This window comes from Ptiloglossa arizonensis, chromosome 6, assembly GCF_051014685.1.
Source record: "Ptiloglossa arizonensis isolate GNS036 chromosome 6, iyPtiAriz1_principal, whole genome shotgun sequence".
Taxonomy (NCBI): domain Eukaryota; kingdom Metazoa; phylum Arthropoda; class Insecta; order Hymenoptera; family Colletidae; genus Ptiloglossa; species Ptiloglossa arizonensis.
Genome location: NC_135053.1, coordinates 17,761,225 through 17,780,963, shown reverse-complemented (window position 1 = coordinate 17,780,963; position 19,739 = coordinate 17,761,225). Strand labels below are relative to the sequence as shown.

General features: G+C 40.6%; 2 protein-coding genes across 2 annotated transcripts in view; both read left to right on the top strand.

Moving 5' to 3' along the window:
- The window catches only part of LOC143148395 (uncharacterized), a 43,085-nt gene that overhangs the window by 2,319 nt on the left and 21,027 nt on the right, over positions 1 to 19,739 (top strand). The gene's annotated exons all lie outside the window — the stretch shown is intronic.
- LOC143148658 (uncharacterized) lies at positions 7,875 to 15,757 on the top strand. Its single transcript, XM_076315207.1, has 3 exons — positions 7,875 to 8,421; positions 12,110 to 12,171; positions 12,696 to 15,757. The coding sequence occupies exons 1-3, from the start codon at positions 8,407 to 8,409 to the stop codon at positions 14,155 to 14,157; spliced, it is 1,539 nt and encodes a 512-aa protein (XP_076171322.1). The 5' UTR covers positions 7,875 to 8,406; the 3' UTR covers positions 14,158 to 15,757.

Genomic DNA, 19,739 nt, shown 5'->3' with positions numbered 1-19,739 from the left:
AAACTTTGTTGCAATCAAGAGGAGATGGTAATAGAGTGTAAAATATATTTAAAATGCACGATAAACATTCAGTTTTTTCTCTGTAAATTAATAAATGTGGTGTAAATTTTCGATAAAAAAAAGATATATAAACTTGGTGCTTATTCTGAGGAATTCGGTGGAAGAATATCGAATTGCAAAGCGGTACAATTTACATTGACTACTTGTTTGTAGAAATATTTGTTCATAGAAAGTATAGATTCCTTTCTTCGTGTATTTTAGCGAAAAGGGATGTTGAAGAGAAAGATTTCCGACACTACGCAAACCATTTTTACCGTTAAATGACGTTACGTAGTCATTAAAAATAGGATTAGCTAAAAGTCACTTTCTCCAGTTATTTGCAGCTTCTAGTGGTGTTTGATGGCGCTTAAAGACTCTTGGTCGATCATAAGCGACATTATGCCTTTGTAATACGTTTGCGCATCGAACTTGAGGGAAACCTATCATTCTCTCTTTTAAAGCGATTATGCTTCTTTATTAGAAATTCATTTCATATTTTATGAGACAAGATAAACGAAAATTGCAAAAATCATACACGACAGAATCTCGTATATTCACAAATTAAATAGTTTGTATACCTAACTTTCAATATTGAATAATAATTTCATTCATAAATTTTCTGCTTTGTTTTGTTACGATTATTTTTATTTTTATTATTTTTTTACGAGAAGTATATTCCACAGAAGATGAGTAAATATTTTTCCGTCAATCGAAGAATGATTTTAAGTGGGACATGGAAAGCAATGATTCAGTCTATGTAATAGAAGCGAATGGGGTTCAAATTTCCATAGAATGCACATTACTCAGGGAATAAATTTAGGGACATAATTTATGACTGCACTAATTATTTTGAACTTCCTATATGCATTTAAATGGCTCAAGAAACTCTTTTTAATTGGTCGTGTCATTGGTAATAAATGAGTCGTTCGATTCATTGGATCTGCATGTCATTAAAGTTATAAACGAAAAAAAGCGCGTGAAAACATCGAATTCAGGATGAAGTTATCTCATAATAATTTGTAAAGTACTTCTCAGTTTAATAAAAAAGTGAAATTTATTTTATAACGTTTTCTGCACACTTGAATCTTAAAAGGTTTCATAGTTTTAATATTCGATTCCACAAAAAATCACTCGAAAGTAAAAATTATACTAAAATCTTTCTGCCTATTGGTTATTATACGTTTCATAATCGTTATGTCAATTTTGATCGAGCTATCTATCTGTACAGCTGTACACATTAACAACGCTGTGTTTAATCACACATTGCGAAATGATGTTTAATGTACGCACACAGAAAAAACTGGACAACTATTTTTTTTTATTTTAAACGAGATGACCTCTTAAATTACAGCGAACGGTGATTTCTCATTTATTTCGTAAAATGATTCAAACACCACTGTCAATCGTACGCGCTCGAGGCACAGTGAAAGTCACTAGCACCATTATCCTTTGGAATATAAAATACGGAGGAGCAGCTGCAACCCTAAATCGAAAGAAAGTCAAACTGACCGAACCATGAACGTAATGATATCTTGCAGTGCAAATCAATATCTTTTACATGCGTGCTTGCTGCAAACATTTCCATTAGTAAGATTCTATTATAAATGCTGCCAACATACCACATTTACAACAAAATGTAATTTTTTATACTGTTATTGCAATAAAAACAATCACTACACTACAATATATAGTAACAAAAATCATCGTTTACAAATTAATCAGCAGCATTTATCAAAGCACACTGTCTAAAGGAATTAATGATAGGAATTCAGACAAGATAACCTATATTTTACAGAGTGTATACAATGTGCTACAAAGTCAGTATTTTTACGTAATATGCTGGAAAAATACGAGGCACTTGAACAAACAGTATAAAGACACTCTAACACTATGTAAGCATGTATGAATATGCTGATTAATCAATCAAATCAGAACACCAATTACATTAATATTGGTATACCTATACATATGTAAATAAGATCGATCAATATTGATGCCGTAGCGTAGATAATTATTTATTGAAATATATGTCTAGAAATATATGTATGTCGACATACATTTACACGATACTTACAAATTATATTACTATAATTAATACTGAACTATATACTTAAAGAATTAATAAAACTATTAATGTTCCAAGATTAGACGAGACATTTTATTTCTTGCAGCTCACTCGGCCTTTCACTCGAAAATATAAAGTGTGAGCGAGTATCCCACGGTTTTCATTTCTTTACATGAAGATGATTGCAGGGTCAACGGTACTGTATTGGAAGCGAGAAACTCGCGTCATTATTTGCGCTGTTTTCTCTACCAATGCGTCGCGGTGTATGAGACCTGCAGGTCAATAACATAACTCTAACAGTTTCATAATGAAAAATTATTCTTGCACTGACAGCGAAGAACATTCTCTTAGGACGATACTTTCTACAACCAAAATCTTGTGTACCTAGAAAGGTCAAAAGGACTCAGTTTTCTTTCTTCTAATAGGTCGCGCATATTAGATCATCAACAATTTTGAAGTTACCACTCTCTTCGGCCTAGATGTTCACCGACGATTTCGGTCCCAAGAATATTTACCTAAAATGTTTCAAACAGGAGACGTGTGAAGTAAAACTTTAAAATTGACAAATTGCATCTCTCGATTCGATAAAGTGCAGTAATGCAACATTACGCATCGCGTACTTGAAATTTTCTTTGCGAAACGACGAATCTTACGGGCTTTCCTAACCAACCTAACACGTGTGTACCGTACAGCTTTCAGCAAACATGCCACTTGTAAGATAAAAGTGCCAATAGTTGCTTGTGTGCCAGTAGTTGACACTTCTAGAAAAAGAGGACGAAGATACGAGCCACGACGATCGCGTTCGTAAACATCGTATTTTTATTTCAACTTTTTTTAAGGTTATTCCAGGATTCACTCAAATTCTTTAAGTGGCACGTGCTGCGCCCTTTCGTCGGTTAGAGAAAAATTCGTAACGTAAATACGAAACGCGACGTTCGTTTTTCTCGCGCTGCAATCGTTCGTTTCTGCCGGTCTTACGATCGGCGATTCTTCATTGATGCGATAATCTGTATTCGATGGGGGAGGTCACCACGTTACTTCCGGTGCTATGCTTACAACCGCGGAAGCGAAAGATGGCACGGTGAAAGGTATCGAATCGATACATCAGACGAAGGAAGCCCCGACTGGCATCGAAAGAAAGTCAAAGTGACTCTCTTGCTACGCGGTAACGACAAAGTGACGATCGTGTGAGCGTGCGCGTTCGTGGGCTTCTTCTCGTCGCGCGTCGCGATGCATTTCACCGCTTCGATGCGCATCGTCGACACTCCTTCGCGGCTTTTACCCACATTCTAGGCTTGCTAAATGCACTTCCAGGTTGGTGGTTCCAATATACGTCTTTCTGGTTGAATGTAATTGTATCTCCTCTTCGACGACGCCACCAATGCCCCAATTTCTCGTAGAATATTTATCACAGAAAGAAGTAACCGTGTTTCTTCGATCGAACGAGGAACAATAACTATAATTTTCTCTACGCTGCTAACACTGTAAAAACATATACAGTACCGTGCCTAGAGCAACCAGAGCCCGAGGCAACTAGAGATTTGTAATTAAAACGTTTTTGGGTTATTGTGTACAACTAAACTATTTTACAGCACGTCCTAATTCTATCGATATTGTTTCTAATTTAAATTCGTTAAAAGAATAATATAGTTCTAATGTTAACAAAATTTAAATGCCTTACCTGGTAGAATCATATTCGTTTATGTTTTACTGGCTACCTTGTTGTTTCAATATTTATTAGAGTGTTCATTTAACGTTACAACTAAACACCAGATTTTATGCATTTATGTACATAAAAGTAGAAGACGTATGCAAAATGTACATAGATAAATGTTCCTCCATAAATTAAAACAATGATATTAATATTTAATTTTTCATAAACGCTACATATTATTCTGCATACATTTTGCATAAGTTTCTCGTATTTACACTCTCTATGAACTGACACGTTTCATTCCATCGAAAACACTCGAGGATCAATTAATGCAGATATGCACGTTCCGTTGCCAAAAGTGAAAGAATTTTTGGGGCAAGTCGACTGATATCTATACGAATCTTTAAATCGTTAATGGCTACTCTGTAATTAATTTATGCAGTTAATTAATAAAATGGAATCCCAGTGACCATGAAACGGAACGTTTACCGGTTTTCTCGGCTACGTATTTTCTAATCCCGAGAAAGAGATTGCGAAAGAACTTCTATGCTCTACGAAGAGAAAAGAACCCGCCGTCTGTCGTTTCGTACAGTAGGTCAACTCATAAAATTTCGGATAATCGCATAAATTATCAAATTACTTTTATTGAAGTCGAACCGTCCCTACTAATTGTTGGATCGAATTCACGAATCAATCTCGATCAGAACGATCGTCAATCACGTACAAACGGTTATGTCGTGCGATTTCCATAAATTTCAATAATCGTCGTCCAATTTAATCGACACTTAGAAATTTCAAGCTTCTAATCCAGTCAACGGAACCGGTTGGCGCGACTGTCGCAGACTCTTCTTACATAATACCGATCTTTCACTTCGCAAGTCTCTATCAATTACTAACACTCGGTATTATCGAGGTAATCGGGAAACTGATTGGAGAGGACAATTAGAAATAGTGTATTTACGACGTAACAAGTGAATGGAACCCGATTCAAACGCAACACGAATTTCTCGTTCAATAATAATAATCTTAGTCTATGCACATTTGGCTTGTCGGTCTCTCACGTTCTCTTTCATTCTCACGATTTATTTCCGAACTTGAAGAGAGCGTACATAGTACTCAATATAGAGTGAATCTTTAATGTAGTATACCAAACCACCTGTCAATTGTCTTCCTGGGAAAATTCACCGTTTTAAGCAAAATTAACAGATCTTAACGAGAAACTACGTGTCTTCCATTATCGCGTATAAACATTTCGAAAATCCGACAAGGAAGGTGTGTAGATATTTTTTATCCGTGAATGTATACGCGCAGTTTATTGAGTTTCGATGCGAAATAAAATTTTTTGTCGGTAGCTCCCTATTTTTGAAATTCACTATCGTCCAACTTGATTTCATTTTCCGCTTAGAGATTCCGTTTTCGAAAACGGGAAACTCAACAACAGTGTTTCGAAAATTCGGTGATTTCGCAAGCAAAATTTTGCGATGGTCCGTGAGATCATTAATATTTTATACGGGGCACGGGCCCCGATGATTTCGTTCTCATTCCTCGTTCGCGACGACTCTCACATTGCATCTAATCTCCTCGGGCCCCCGATTGCGTAATCCGCGTGGGGCCCGCGCCCTGGGCGATCCAATTGGGCAACGTACGACATCTGTTGTTCGTCGATGCCACGTGGATCTACGCGAAATTCATTTCTCCCTTCTATCCCCGAGGAGGAGGGGGACGGATGATTCAAAGTCGCTCGATGACAATTATCACCGTGCACCGTATCGTTTCGCTTGGACTCCGCGCTTGTTGTTAATTACATATTTTAGAAAAAATAAACGAATACAATTGCACTAGTCGAGATAGTCAAAATTTTGTTAACACACTTTTAGGATCGTATCGATCTTGTAGTACATTTAGGTTAGAAACTACACCGAGTTGCGACGTAAAATTTAATTTTCTGGAAAGCATAAGTTTCCAACATCTGGAAACTTCTGAATTGTATTCGAATGGAAATAGTTGGCTTCTCACTTATTGTCAGTTACTTCCACGTTATTTAAAAAATAAACGAATGCAATGGTACCACTCGAGGCAAATTTTGTTGTAGTACTTTTAGAATTATATTATTATATTATTCTAAAGTACGCTGTAGCGTTCAACGCAGTTGAGAACTTTTTTAACTGTATCGAAACAGGAATATTGGGCCCCGCGATCTTCAGTTGCCCCGGGCCCTACAATCTCCGTGGACCAGTACCACGCGATGCGACGCCCTATTGTCAAGAACGGTGTTATTCAAACGGTGGGTTCGTGTCGCACGAAATCGAATACGACCGCACGATAATGGAATCTTGGGCACGTTTTAATCAACGGAATTGAGTCGTTCTCGATCGATAGCGCGAACGAAATCGACAACGTGAAACATTATTTAATGTTTGATGTAGTGTGATAGCTAGCAAGCAACGAGTCGTCATTTTGTAACGTCGGGCACTTTATACGCTTTCCTGGAATTACATGCAAATCGAAGATCCACCGGGCTCCAGCGACGATTGCATAAAATGCTTTAACCGGTGAAAGTAAACAACTGCACCGTATAACGACGTTTGTTGATGGCTGAATACCAGCATTTGCGAACAGGGAAAAAGCAAGCGTACCTTATCTACGGAGCAACCCAACGAGACGTTAAAAACCCGCCTTTACCCCAACGCGCATTTCGTTTTACTTTGAACAATTTTCAAGCGAAACTATTATTTTTTGGCTATTCGCGTTTTATTTATTTATATTTATTATTAATTAATTAATTTATTTATTTATATTTATTATTAATTAATTAATTAATTAATTTTTTTTATTTAGTGTTTGTTTATTTATTTATTATTTATTTATTAATTTTTTATTTGTTTATTTATTTTTATTTATTTATTTATTCTTTCTTTATGTCTTTGTCGCGTGGTCAGTTTGCAACATTGTGAATGCAAAACGTGTGAAAAGTGAAAAGAAGCGCGGTGCAGTGTGCGCGGGAGACAAGGTGCAGTCGCGCGTTATTTTTAAACCTGACCTCACCCTGTGAGATAACATAATGCACGAATCTCGTAACGTATCCCCGGCGAACTTAGCTTAGATTTAAAGAGAACTTTTTTTCTTCCGGTCTCGGTCGGTCATCTTATGCAATGACGGTTAATAGAGAGTTAAATGTTGAGGTTAGGTATTTAAAAATAACGGTCTCCCGGTTCCGTGTGTTGTATCGTTGCAAGGGGGATACACCGTAAATATTTTAACGGTAATAATTTCTTTCGTTCGCCGTTTCATCGACAAGGGGAATTACAAGAACTTCGTGGCTAGACGAAGAACTGCATAATATTAGACCCGGGTTCGGACACTCGATAATTTACGGGATACTCGATCATAAATATTATACTTCGTCCGTTGATGCTTTGAAGTACTTTTGGACGTTTACACAAGCGATCGAAAGCGATCGAAGCTACGGCTGGCGGTACGTATCTACGCGGAAGAATCGGTCGGACCGTTGATCAGACATTTTACTACGTAACTCACGGATGGATCCCAGAAGCATTCCCCTTAACTTATGACGCCACCAGGGTCCATTCTCGAGAGGTGTCCGTACTTTTCTCTAATAATTTTCGAGTTTCTATCTACCTACAAACTTTCATTCAAATATAGTAGATACGTGACACTTCGCGCGCGATTCAACTTGTAAGTTGACTTTAAGATGGTTTCGAGTCGTTGTATAGCTTTGGAGAACAAGAGGATGATTGGAAAATATACCAATAGATGTAAGCAAGGTTGAAAAGAGACGCGGTTGTCTTTAATTTGTTTAAATTCGGTTAAAAATTTCGTTCCTTTGGTATTACTGCGAACAAATTTCTTACAATATAAGAAACTTTTTTACCGGTTAGAAAAATTGTAAATATTACAATCGGTAATGCCTGCAATATTCTTCCATTGTTCAAGAATTTTTATTTTTTACAAATTCTACGCAAACTGCAACTTCCAACACGAGAAGAATTTTTTTCGTAAGTATTCTTATGAAAATTATTTCTCTCTGTCCTAGATATTGATATCCAAAAGTGTTGTTTCCTCTTCTCGATGCAACGTCCACGAAACACCCTAAAATCTGCCCCATACTCCCCCTATCGAATTACGTAAACCCTTCTCTGAACGAAAGGGAAAGCGACGATCCACTCGTCAGAAGTCTAATCATCCAATGACATCACGTGCACTGGCGTGGGGAGGACGAAAAGCGTTGAAACACTGTCGCAGAGAAAGAAAGAAAAAGAAAAATAAAAAGAAGAAGAAAACAAAGTAGAAAAATCCACGTTTCCACGGCCACTTGGCCGAACAAAGCTTAAATGCCCCTTTTCAGCATCGTCGGCGACACGATGAGAATCCCCTCCAAAGTTGAATTCAGGATGTAGTCGGAACCCCCATATAGCGTCGAGAAGGCGCTTCATGGTACCCCTCCTCGGGACGTTTCTATGCTTAGGGCAACACCGGTCGCTTAGACGGAGGAACGTTCGCTATAAAAGGCTCCGTAGCCACGAGGAATTCGTCAGAGAAGTGACGAACCGTGAAAAAAAAAGGCGGCAGCCTTTGCCGTTTTCTCGTCTCCCGCGGTGTACGACACACCCCCCCATTGCTGCAGAAGATGCGGTCTAACCTGGTCAGTGCACTCGAGAAAGAAAAAAAAAAAAAAAAAGAAAGAAAAGAAAAAAGAAAATTATAATAGAAAACGATACGATAATCGTCGGTCTCCCTCGTTCTACGATTGCGGCGCGCATAGTGCACCTGTGAACTGTGAAATTCGTTACACGTGGAGCAGTGATCGAAAAAGACAAATGGGGGACCGATGGGCCCGTTGGTGAACCTCGTCTCGATTGGAATTCGTTCGTAATCCTAGATCGGTAACGCGGGTTATCGGTGTTCTCGTCTCTCGTGTTCTCGCCTCTCGTGTTCTCGCGAACGACCGCGGGGGATCCGTCGGCTACGGAAAAATCGACGATACGACGATGTAGTAATTCCCGTGTACTGGTGGCACGTGCGCTCCGATCGCGCTCGTATATCGGGGAATCACCGAGTCGCGCGCAGTGTCCTACGGGGATGCATAGGCGTGGTCACTATCGTTTCGCCGCGCGCTTTGTTTTTCTTCCGCTTGAATCGGAATCGCGAATTTTTCGGGAACGGGTCCGTTGGTCTCGGGGTGTGGATTACTTCGAGCGAAATTGTCGCGCGCGGGTCGTGCGAAGTCAACGTATTAATTATTCATCCGTAAACGAAATATCGGTCGCGCAGATTTTCTAAGAGCTATCCTAAGTAGGTATTCTTGTCGCTTCTCGGCTGGCGCGGAATGGAAAGTCGAGCAGCGTGCTCGTGCCTCGAATGATCATCTCTCGTGTAATTGTACCGAGGATAATTTACACCCGCGAAGTCGTTGCCCGGGTAGAAATTTACCAACGTTCCAGTAAACGTGATTCAAAATAGCTTGGAATTTTTTTTAATATACTCAAAATAGCTTAGAATTTTTTGAATGGACTGAAAATAACTTAGAATTTTTTTAATGAATTCAAAATAGCTTAGAATTTTTTTAATGGATTCAAAATATTTTAAAATTTTGAAAATGGGTTTAGAATACTGGAAATGGAAAAAATTCACTCTCCTGCGAGAATTGTAAATATTTTTGCGAGATTTCGATGTATTAACAAAGTATGTAATTGGTATAAAAGTAACGAAGCCGATCGAAAGTCTCGTCGCGTCAAAATTTTTCATTTTGTACCGTCGATATAATGTTCTCTGGGGCCACTTTCTATCGATGGATCTTTCGATGGATCTTTCGTGCACCTCGATCGCCCGAGGTTCAAGAGGCTCGATCGCGCGCTCGAGAACGTCTGATCGACGACGATAAAAACGTAACGAGAGTATAACGAGCATCGGATAATCCCATGTTATTAAACCTGTCGTACGGTCCTTGATCTTGACATTGACGACTCGTAACGATCGACGCGACGAAAACGAAACCTGTTCACCGAATTGTCCAAAGAGCGAAGCAAAAGAAGAAACAAGAATAATTGGACGTGTTCAGAGACCATATTTTGGTCCCTATCGGGCGGAAATCGAGAGTAATACTTCCCAAGAAACGTTAAAAATTTCTCAAATATAAATATAATATACATCGAGAAAATTGTCACGTACAATTGTATTTCAAGTACAACAAACACATAACGAAACGAGGTAAATATCGAGGTAAAAAGTAGTCTTAAAATAATTTTCTCTTAATCTTCAAACAGTTGAAAGTATCGTATCGATGAGCTTCGATAGCCATTGCACACGTTTAGGAACGAAACCGAGGAAAATATTGTGCACGCTTACCGGAGATGATATAAGCTGGAAAAAGTGTTTCGCGGGGATACGAAAGCGAGTGAAAATTAATTAAGAGCGCTCGAGAGAGAAAATTGAAAACGTTACACGAACTTGTGAGTATTTTATCGAATTCTTCTTTCGCGTAGAACGAAAGAAATTTGCGTGGTCGAATTCCACCGTCGGGGACCAAAATGGCCGAACGTTGAAGAGCACGATAAGAACGTGGCTGTAATCGATCAACGATACGTCCAACTATTTTTGCGTACAAGCATTTGTACGAACCGTTGATGAAAAGAGAACGACGGTGGAACGAGGAACGAAATTGAGGGGCCCACTTTCGCGTGGTCCAGCGTTTAATGAACGCTTCGAGTTTCACGATCGTTTCGACGTCTCTCCTTCGGGGCCATGAAAGAAAAAGGGGGCCGCTCTCGACCCAATTCACGAAGTTGTTTACGTCCATTCGGTGGTTCGCACGCGGACACTTTCATTTTTGAGAGACCGGCTCGTAAACCGAACGAAACACGCGGGATACAGAATTCCAGCCTCGAAAGATGCCCCAGGGAAAAAGTAGCTCGGTTCTTGCGGCGTCCTCTTTGTCTCTTGCATTTGAATACACGAGGTCGACTTAATATTTCATCGATTTTCGCGATATTTCCATCAATTTCATTTCTCATGGAATTACAAATTAATTGGGAGGAGGATATACACCAAGTTGTATAGTACTAGTACTATACTAATATTTTTAATTGCAGACATAATGGTATAAAATACAAGAAAAAGTTTCCATTCTTTTTGTTCAGATCTTTTTTAGATTTTCATAGGTACCGTTTCTCATAGATTTTCATAGGTTGTATAGTACTAGTATAATAGTAGGTTGCTCAATCAATTTTATCGTTCGAGAAAACTGATTAAGCAGTATAGTACTAGGTTGCTCGATAAGTTTCGTCGTTCGATAAAACGTATTGAACAACCTACTAGACTAAAAAAGGATCTAATTATTATTAACTATATTAGGTTGATTTTGAGCAAAGTAATATATTTTTAATTGCAGACATAATGGTATAAAATACAAGAAAAAGTTTCCACTTCTTTTGTTCAGATCTTTTTGACATTTTAATAAGTGTCCCGTGATTTTTTAATAAGAGCGTATATTTGAGAATCTAGTCCAGTTCGGGCCTTTTTCGATGATTGTTGGAAGCAACGTAATTTCGTTTTACGACAAAGGGAAGGAAAGGAAGAAGATACGCGATCGCGCGAGGGAACAAAAGAACGAGGAATAGTTCGTAGAAAGTACACACGGGCGTAGAAGAGAAATTAGAATTTAAAATTACGCGGTGGTAAAATTTAAATAAAGCCTACTTACCGTGGTTGGAGGAACGAGGATTTTTTTTTTTTTTTTTTTGTTAGCCAGCGGTCAATATTGTATCGCGTTCGGCGTAAGTGGGATCCTCGAGAGTGGAACGGAGAACACGAAGGACTCCGGCGCGAAATTTCTTTCCGTCTCTAGGGAAAAAAAGATACGCGTGTATTTACATAAACATTATTATTGAATTTTATGGAAATCGGGGGGATCTGCAAATAATGGGGAACGAGGTAACCGCGAAGGTTTCAACGCGCAAGTTCGCAGCCACTGGAAAGAAAGATAACGCCCGAAGGCCAAGTGGAATATAGATGGATATCGGGTTTTAATTATTGGTATAATGCTCGTGTATGATGCGCTGTTCCACTCGTGGTACAAGAGATTGTATCAGCGTTCACGGAACTTTTAGCTTAGTACCGTGTTACTGGGTAATTACCCAGCCGTAACAGGCGTCACCTACATGACCAACACGCCATGATTGCCTCGTTTGCATTTCTCGCCGGGTTGATCGATGTGCTTTCTTCCGGCAACTATCGTTGGACCGATCTTCGATTTCCAATTGTTGTTTCGATATTAACGCAATAGTTTTTCACGAGTCCTATCACAGAAACGATAATCAGGATTCTTTTTGCAGCTACTGTTGGGTTGTTTCCTTCTCGTCTCCGCTCTAGCGGATCCGATTAGGACGAAGAAAGAGTAAGTGAACATAACCTAAAAATTAACACGTTACATAAACAGATACACGGTGTAGTTCGAAACGTTGCAGACTCGGTAGATACTACTGTTACACAATGCACAATGTTTAGTGCGGTACATTTTATCACACTAAACATATTTTCATCGATCTTTAACAATATTTCTTCATTTCTTCTCATCGTTGTTTTAGATCGAAGTTTCATTCCTTGCTATGTTTACTCTTCGAGAGACCCAGAAGATACAGGATCGAAAAGTTCTAAATATACATTGGATCGTTCGGAAAGTCATTTCGCTTTTTTTTTTTTTTGGTGAAAATGAATTTTTTTAGAGCGTACAAACATTTTATTAAATTACGTATTCCCCATTTTGGAAAACGAAACGACTTTCCGAACAACCCAATAGTTACACTCTGTTCGTTTTACTCGTATTGTACGACAAGCCTGGAAGGTTTCGAACTATATTACAGAGACACCCTGTGTATATATAATACTAGGCACTAAGTCGAGAAACATCGTAAATTGTAGAGCTCCGTTGAGCCCACCCTCGAGCCAATATGGTCCACCGGCAACCTCTTACGGTGTCCCAAGCATAGGAGGTTCTTACAACGTGCCATCCGATAATTATGGTGCCCCACCACCGCCAGCTTCGTCGTACGGTGGGCCAGCTGCTCCTTCCGGTTCCTACGGTGCACCATCGGGACCGTCCTCCTCTTACGGTGCCCCATCCTCTTCCTACGGCGCACCCTCGTCCCCGTCTTCGTCTTACGGTGCACCATCGGCCCCGTTGTCCTCTTACGGTGCACCGTCAGCACCCTCCTCTTCTTACGGAGCACCCTCGAGTCCCTCCTCATCTTACGGTGCGCCGTCGTTACCCTCCTCCTCGTACGGGGCACCGTTGTCGTCCTATGGTGCACCATCGGGCCACGGTTCGTTCGGCGGTGATCAAGGATACAGCAGCGGTGGATCGTTCGGCGGTGATCATGGTGGTCACGGAGGACACGGTGGTGGCGGCGGTGGTGACCACGGATCCTTCGGAGGCGATCAAGGATCCTTCGGCGGTGATCATGGATCCTTCGGTGGAGATCATCACGGTGGAGGAGGAGGTGGCGGTGGAGGTGGTGAAGGAGGTGGACTATCGAATTCTTATGGTGCCCCGGTGCAATCCTACGGTCCACCTTCTCAATCCTATGGGCCTCCGGCTCAGCCTCAGGGACGATTCGAGAAGAAGCTGACCTGGAAAGCGGAATGGAAGCAGATCTGGAAGACGGAGCAAAAGCTAGCCTGGAAGCAGGAATGGAAGAAGATTCAAGTCCCTGTGTGGAAGGAGATCCAGGTACCTGCCTGGAAGGAGATCAAGGTACCGGTCTGGAAGAAGGTCCAGAAACCTGTGTGGAAGGAGATCCAGGTGCCCGCGTGGAAGGAGGTCCAGGTCCCGGCTTGGAAGAAGGTCTGGAAACCGGTGTGGAAGGAGATCCAGGTGCCGGTGTGGAAGGAAGTCCAGGTGCCGGACTGGAAGAAGATCTGGGTGCCGGAGTGGATCAAGGTCGGGATACCTGGCGAGCAGTACGTTGGCAAGGACCAACACGGTTGGCAGTACACCAGTCACGATCTCTGGAAGAAGAAGCTGATCTGGAAACCGGTGTGGAAGAAGATCTGGCGGACTGAGAAGAAACAGGCCTGGGCGACCGACAAGAAACTGGAATGGAAGGCGGAGTGGAAACAGATCTGGAAAACGGAGAAGAAGCAGGTCTGGGTGGCGGACAAGAAGCTGGTGTGGAAGGAGGAGTCGGTGCAGGTCTGGGTACCTGAGAAGAAGCAGATCTGGGTCACGCAGAAGAAGCAGGTGTGGAAGGACGAGTGGAAGAGCAAATGGGTACCCGTGTGGAAGGACGTGCAGGTGCCTGTGTGGAAGAAGGTCTGGAAGCCGGTCTGGGAGAAGGTTTGGGTGGCGGAGCACCACCACGACGATCACCACGGTTACAAGTAAAGGTGTTCCGGTGGGATCGTCCTCGATCATCCACGTCTGGACGAAGAGTCGTCGACATTGTTTAATGCGTTCGTTGCCTGATGGTCTTTTTCCCGGATGTACGTACACGACGACGCGGGTCGGTCACCCTCCTGGTATAGCTAGCAGCTGAAAAGACGACACCTGGATCAGAGGGAACGTACTACGGGAGCTGGAAAGATGACACCTGGATCGAGGAGAACGTAGCACCGAACGTGGTAGCGTGTGCAGGGGGACAGGGTCGAGCAATTTTTGCTCAAGACCGACCAAAACTTTCGGAGGTCAACTTCTCAGCTCCGCGTAGAGAACGAAGAGAAACTGTGCCAGATGATGTCGAGAAGAGCAGACCAGATTGGAAGGCTTACTGTATGTCCGGTGAAATTGTCAATTTTCTCGGAAACGACAGCTACCTTAACAGAGGGTGGTTTCAACGACTCGTGAGGACGCGAATATGGTTCTCAGCTCGGACACGTGTCTATTATCGCTAATAAGACAAACGAAAGTTTACGATCACGAGAACGGAGAACGAAGGAACAAGGAGAATTGAATGTCTTCCGATCCGGGCACGGGGAACATAAGAACGCTATAATTGTACTTCGTAAATTTCGATAAAAATAGTAGAACAATTGCGGGAAGGTGGTACGCAAGAAAGGGTGAAACGTGGCTCGAATAGAAATACGATAATAGTTAGATAGAGTATCGACGAAAGGATGGTGAACCTCGGGGTCGATTCTACGTGCAAATACGAATCGAAAAGTCCTTTACCGTTTCGCGATACGAGCCTTCTTTATCGAGATACGAGTGGTCAAAGTTTCTGCGCGCGCAGCGTGATCAGTTAACCGGGGTGTGCGCCAGGAGTCACGTGGCTAAACTTTAAACGATCGTATCTCCGTAACGAAGCCTTGTACTTCGAAACGGTAAAAGACTTATCGATTTGCTTTTACGCGAGGAATGATACCTGATAAAAAACTCCGCACTCTGGAATCATTCCGCGTACGTCCTGTGCCGCAGTGAACCTGTTAAGCTTCCGCTGGTGTAGTCGTTGCGGAGACCAAAAGGTGCGCGAACGAGGCCTCGATCTTCGCTGGCCCCGATTACAGTAATGGAGCCCGAGTTTCACGAATCCGCGGGAAAAGTCATCGAATGATGTCAACGTTTGTACGAACGTACCACGAAGGAGGAGAGAGTCGGTACGCTTGAAAGCAAATCGTGGTAGTTTAGAAATGCGACCGATGAGACAGAAGCGAACATTCGGTCGCATCTTGTCCATTTGTTTTCACAAATTTTTTGCCTCGGTGAAATTTACTCTACAAAATTTTTGCAGCGATTCCTGCACACCTCGATCGCGAAATTGCAGCCTCAATTCTATCCTGGCTAGGAATGTATTCGATCGAAATGTATACTAATTTCCCAGTATTGTTTCACGAGGTAGACAATCGTTATTCATCGCGCGCTATTCGATCACACCGTGGACAATTCCGTTCGCGAAACGTTGAATGTAATTAGTTTTCATTTTGTAAATAACAGTTTACAAAGGTACGCGCATATCGATATTTTTGTACAATGTTTATATATATGCATGTTATCGTAATAAAATACCTTTTTTTTATTTATGTCCATTCCGCTCAATTTCTTCGATATCCTCGATTATACGTATTCAAAATTACGTTGCAAAAGTGTGCACCGAATACCGTGCAAAAAGAAATATTCCATTTTCGACTTCGATCGTCATTTCGTCAGCTATAACAGCGCAACGGGTTTTCCCAATCGCAGAGTACTATGTAGCATACTGAAAACCACGCAACGTAAAGTATTTTCTAACCGATGATTATCTTTCTCGGTGGAAGGCGTAAAGATTCACGCAAGATGAAAGCAAATTCTTCCCAGCTGGTTTAACGAAACAGAACCCATAACTCCTCGTTCCACTTACGGTGACTCTTCTGACAACCGTCCTTATCTTTCGTTAAAAATAGATACCGTACATTCGATACGCCCCCTCGGTAGTCACTTTCTATTTTCCCTCGACGAGACGCTATAAATATGCCCGGAATTATAATAAAATTAATTTCACTTCGATCGCACCGTCTACGTGCAATTCGTTGAAATCGCATCGGGATTAGAATTAGAGCGAGACCGGTCGAGACGTGGCGACACCAACGGGAGGTGTGAAAAGCCATTGTCTCGATTCCCACGAAGACACTGGGCTCTGTAAATGGGAAGATTCACGTCGTCTATGTATTAATTCTTACGCTAGATGAAAGCGTGGTTTCCAAGCGCGAGGGGAAGAGACGGAAGATGCTTTCTAGGGATAAGATGAGATTCAAGGGAAAGAGTATGTCCCAGGGTCCCCAGGGTCGCAATTCGCACTCACGACCTTTACTTTCACTCGTTCACGTGCACGACAACACCGTGTGGGATGAGAAGCGAGCGCGACAAAGACGAGGACATTAGGAAGAAAACGAGACACCGGATGTGGCACAGCGAGCCAATCGCTCTTCGAAACAGTGCCGCCCCTAGAGATCGCGGACCCTGGGGCAACTGGGAGACGTTTCTCCTATTCTAATTAAAAAATTTCCTGAAGTTCGATGCTACAGCGTACAGTGTACTATGAAAACGTATGCACATTTTCTCAATTCCATTAGGATGGTTTCTAATCTAAATTTACTACAAGAGTAATACAATATCAAAAATACAATTATATTTATTTGTATTTTAATATATACATTATAATATATATAAACATATATACAATTTTATATATAATTATATATATACATATATATAATTTCTGTTTAATGTACTTTTGGTACTGTATTACTGTTGTAGTAAATTTAGGTTAGCAACTATCCCAACGGAATTGAGAAAACATATATACGTTTTCATAGTATACTGTACGCTATAGCGTCCAACATATATTGGACATATATTGTATAATAATATAAAGTGTGAAAGTGACTAAACAATGAACGTAAGACCTTGTAAGTGCAAGGTCCGAGGGCAAGTAGCCCGTTTGCTCGATACTAAGGGCAGCACTGTTCGTAAAATTCGACGAATCACGTGTAACCGAAAACAACGAGGAAGAAAGTTTCGTGGCCGGGAACCGGTGAGGTTGATTAATCGATCGGGACGTTCGGAGACGCGTAGAAGAAGATCGATCGAGGAAGAAGTAGTTCCGCGTAACACGGTGTTCGTGAAATATTAATCCTTAAAGCATCGTTCGGAGGAGAACACATAATGAGAAGAAAGTTTTTGCGGGAATTAGCTTTAAGTAGTCCATTACCGAAGACGAATTAATCGCTCGAATAATTCGAAACGATTAGCAATTTTCCAACGATTTCTCTTCCTCCATCGACGCAGAGTCTGTGAACAATTTCAAAAAATCTGTAAAGAGATTGTAAAAAAAATTTAGCAATTAAAAAAGTCTGTAAAAAAGATAATAATTGTAATATTTGAAAAAGTAATAAAATTTTGATAATACTTCGACTTATTATTTCACCGGATCCGAATCGATAAAATTCTACACAGAGGAGGGAATTGTGAATAAACAAAATATCCAGGAAGATTTCAATCGAAATATAGTATCAAAAAAAGTTACAAAATATTCTTCGTCCACGGACATTTGTCCGATATACGTGTAAAAAATTTGAAGTAGAAGTTTTCTTTGAAGAAATTCGAAGAATGTAGTTTTTAGGGCCGGGAATTATATAAAGAGACCATAAAAGATATTTCACGGTGAATATTACCGAAAGATGAACGATTCGAGTAAACGGAAGTCGGTCGTAAAGATGCACGCGGGCGCTTCTGTCTTCCTCATTACCTCGACCTTAATAACGAACATCGATCCCCCTACTTTCTTCGTGGCGATCTCACGGTAACTTTAATTTACTTGTGAGATAAGAAATGCCGCTTTCGAACGTCTGCCTACAGGTGGAGGCAGCGACTCGAACCGATCGACCCGTGGTAAATGCCTTTGGCGTATAATGACGCGAAACGAGCTTATGGAAAAGCTCCGATTAACGTGTCGCGAACATCTCGGTGAAAGTTCTGCGCGTATATATCCCCGGTGCGTGCACCACGAGGGCCAGAAGAGACGCGATGCTTTTACCGGCGCGTTCGAGTATTCACGGAATAAAAGAATTCATAGTTGAAAATTTCGACGTGACGCGAGCTGGCTCGCTCTTATCGCTTTTATTTCCCGCCTTTAAGAATTAAGGAGACACCTTAAAACTTCTTATTACTTCCTTACTTCCTTAAAACTTATAATTGTCCTAAAAAATTTTGAAATATTAACGAAAATGTTTGCACAATATTTAAAAAAAAGAAAAAATACGTGTAACGATCCAGTTTCTACAAAAATCTTATTTTATTCCGTCCTGATCATTTAGAACCAAAAATACCTAACCCGCCATGAGATTAGGATACTATATGCGGGTAGCGCGAGACATGGGCGTTTATAGTTTCTATATTCGTTATCATTTTTTAACGAAAATTGACTGACACATGTTTCGAAGTATATGCTACGTTTACATTACATTTATATTACATTTATATTGGATAATTATCAATTTTAAAAATAAATAAATTAATGTCGGTGCTTGCAAGTTCGAAGACCGAATCAAGTACAAAAGTAAACGCTACAAGTGATATTATTATTTATAAATATTTGAACGTCGAGTTTGAATCTTTTTCTATATAAATATTTATATATTTATAAACGAAAGACGATTCGTTGTATAACAATCGTGTAATATTGATATAAGTGACACTCTTTTAGGTGTCGCATGTCTAAACCACGAGGACCATTTCGACCACCACGATGGAAAAGGATATTTACGAATAAATGTAGACGATAATCTTGTAGTTACATGATCGTAAAATGTCCATCTTATCGCTTAGATATTTAAATTTTGTGACGGTGGAAGACGAAATATGGTCGAGGCACATAGGTTTCATGTACGTGGAAAATTTCGGAGTTTGGAATTTTTCAGATTTTTTATTCATAATCCGGAAGACGATCGCATATTTTTCCTCGTGAATGATACGTCAATTTCTCGAATACATTAAACGATCCATTGTAACGTATGAGACCACAATTTTTAAGTTATTAAAAATGCGTGTATGTGCTCTTGATTTATTTCTGAGAGAATGAAATGGATGCAGTAAGAACTCTAGAAATATTATAGCAATCGTTGAAACGTGTCAACTTTCAGGCAGAACTCGTGGAAAAATGAACATCAGTCAGATTTGTGTTCGTGTTTAAAAGGATGTCCCCCCTTTTATGATGCGATCTCATTGGTGCAACTGTCGGTTCCACTACGAAACAAATCTTCCCTCCTACGTGACTTTCTACACGTATTATGTTTATTAGTCCATCTAAATTCATACACAAAACCACAGTATTGCACTTCGAACTGCTCTATATATTTTCGTGTCCAGGAACAACAGGCACGTGGACAGAATTCTACTGTTACCGATGTCTCCAATGTTGTAGAATTCCTAAACTTTGGAGTTTCGCGGTTTCCGAATTCCAAAGTTCTGTAATTTCACTGCTCTGATACTTTGGA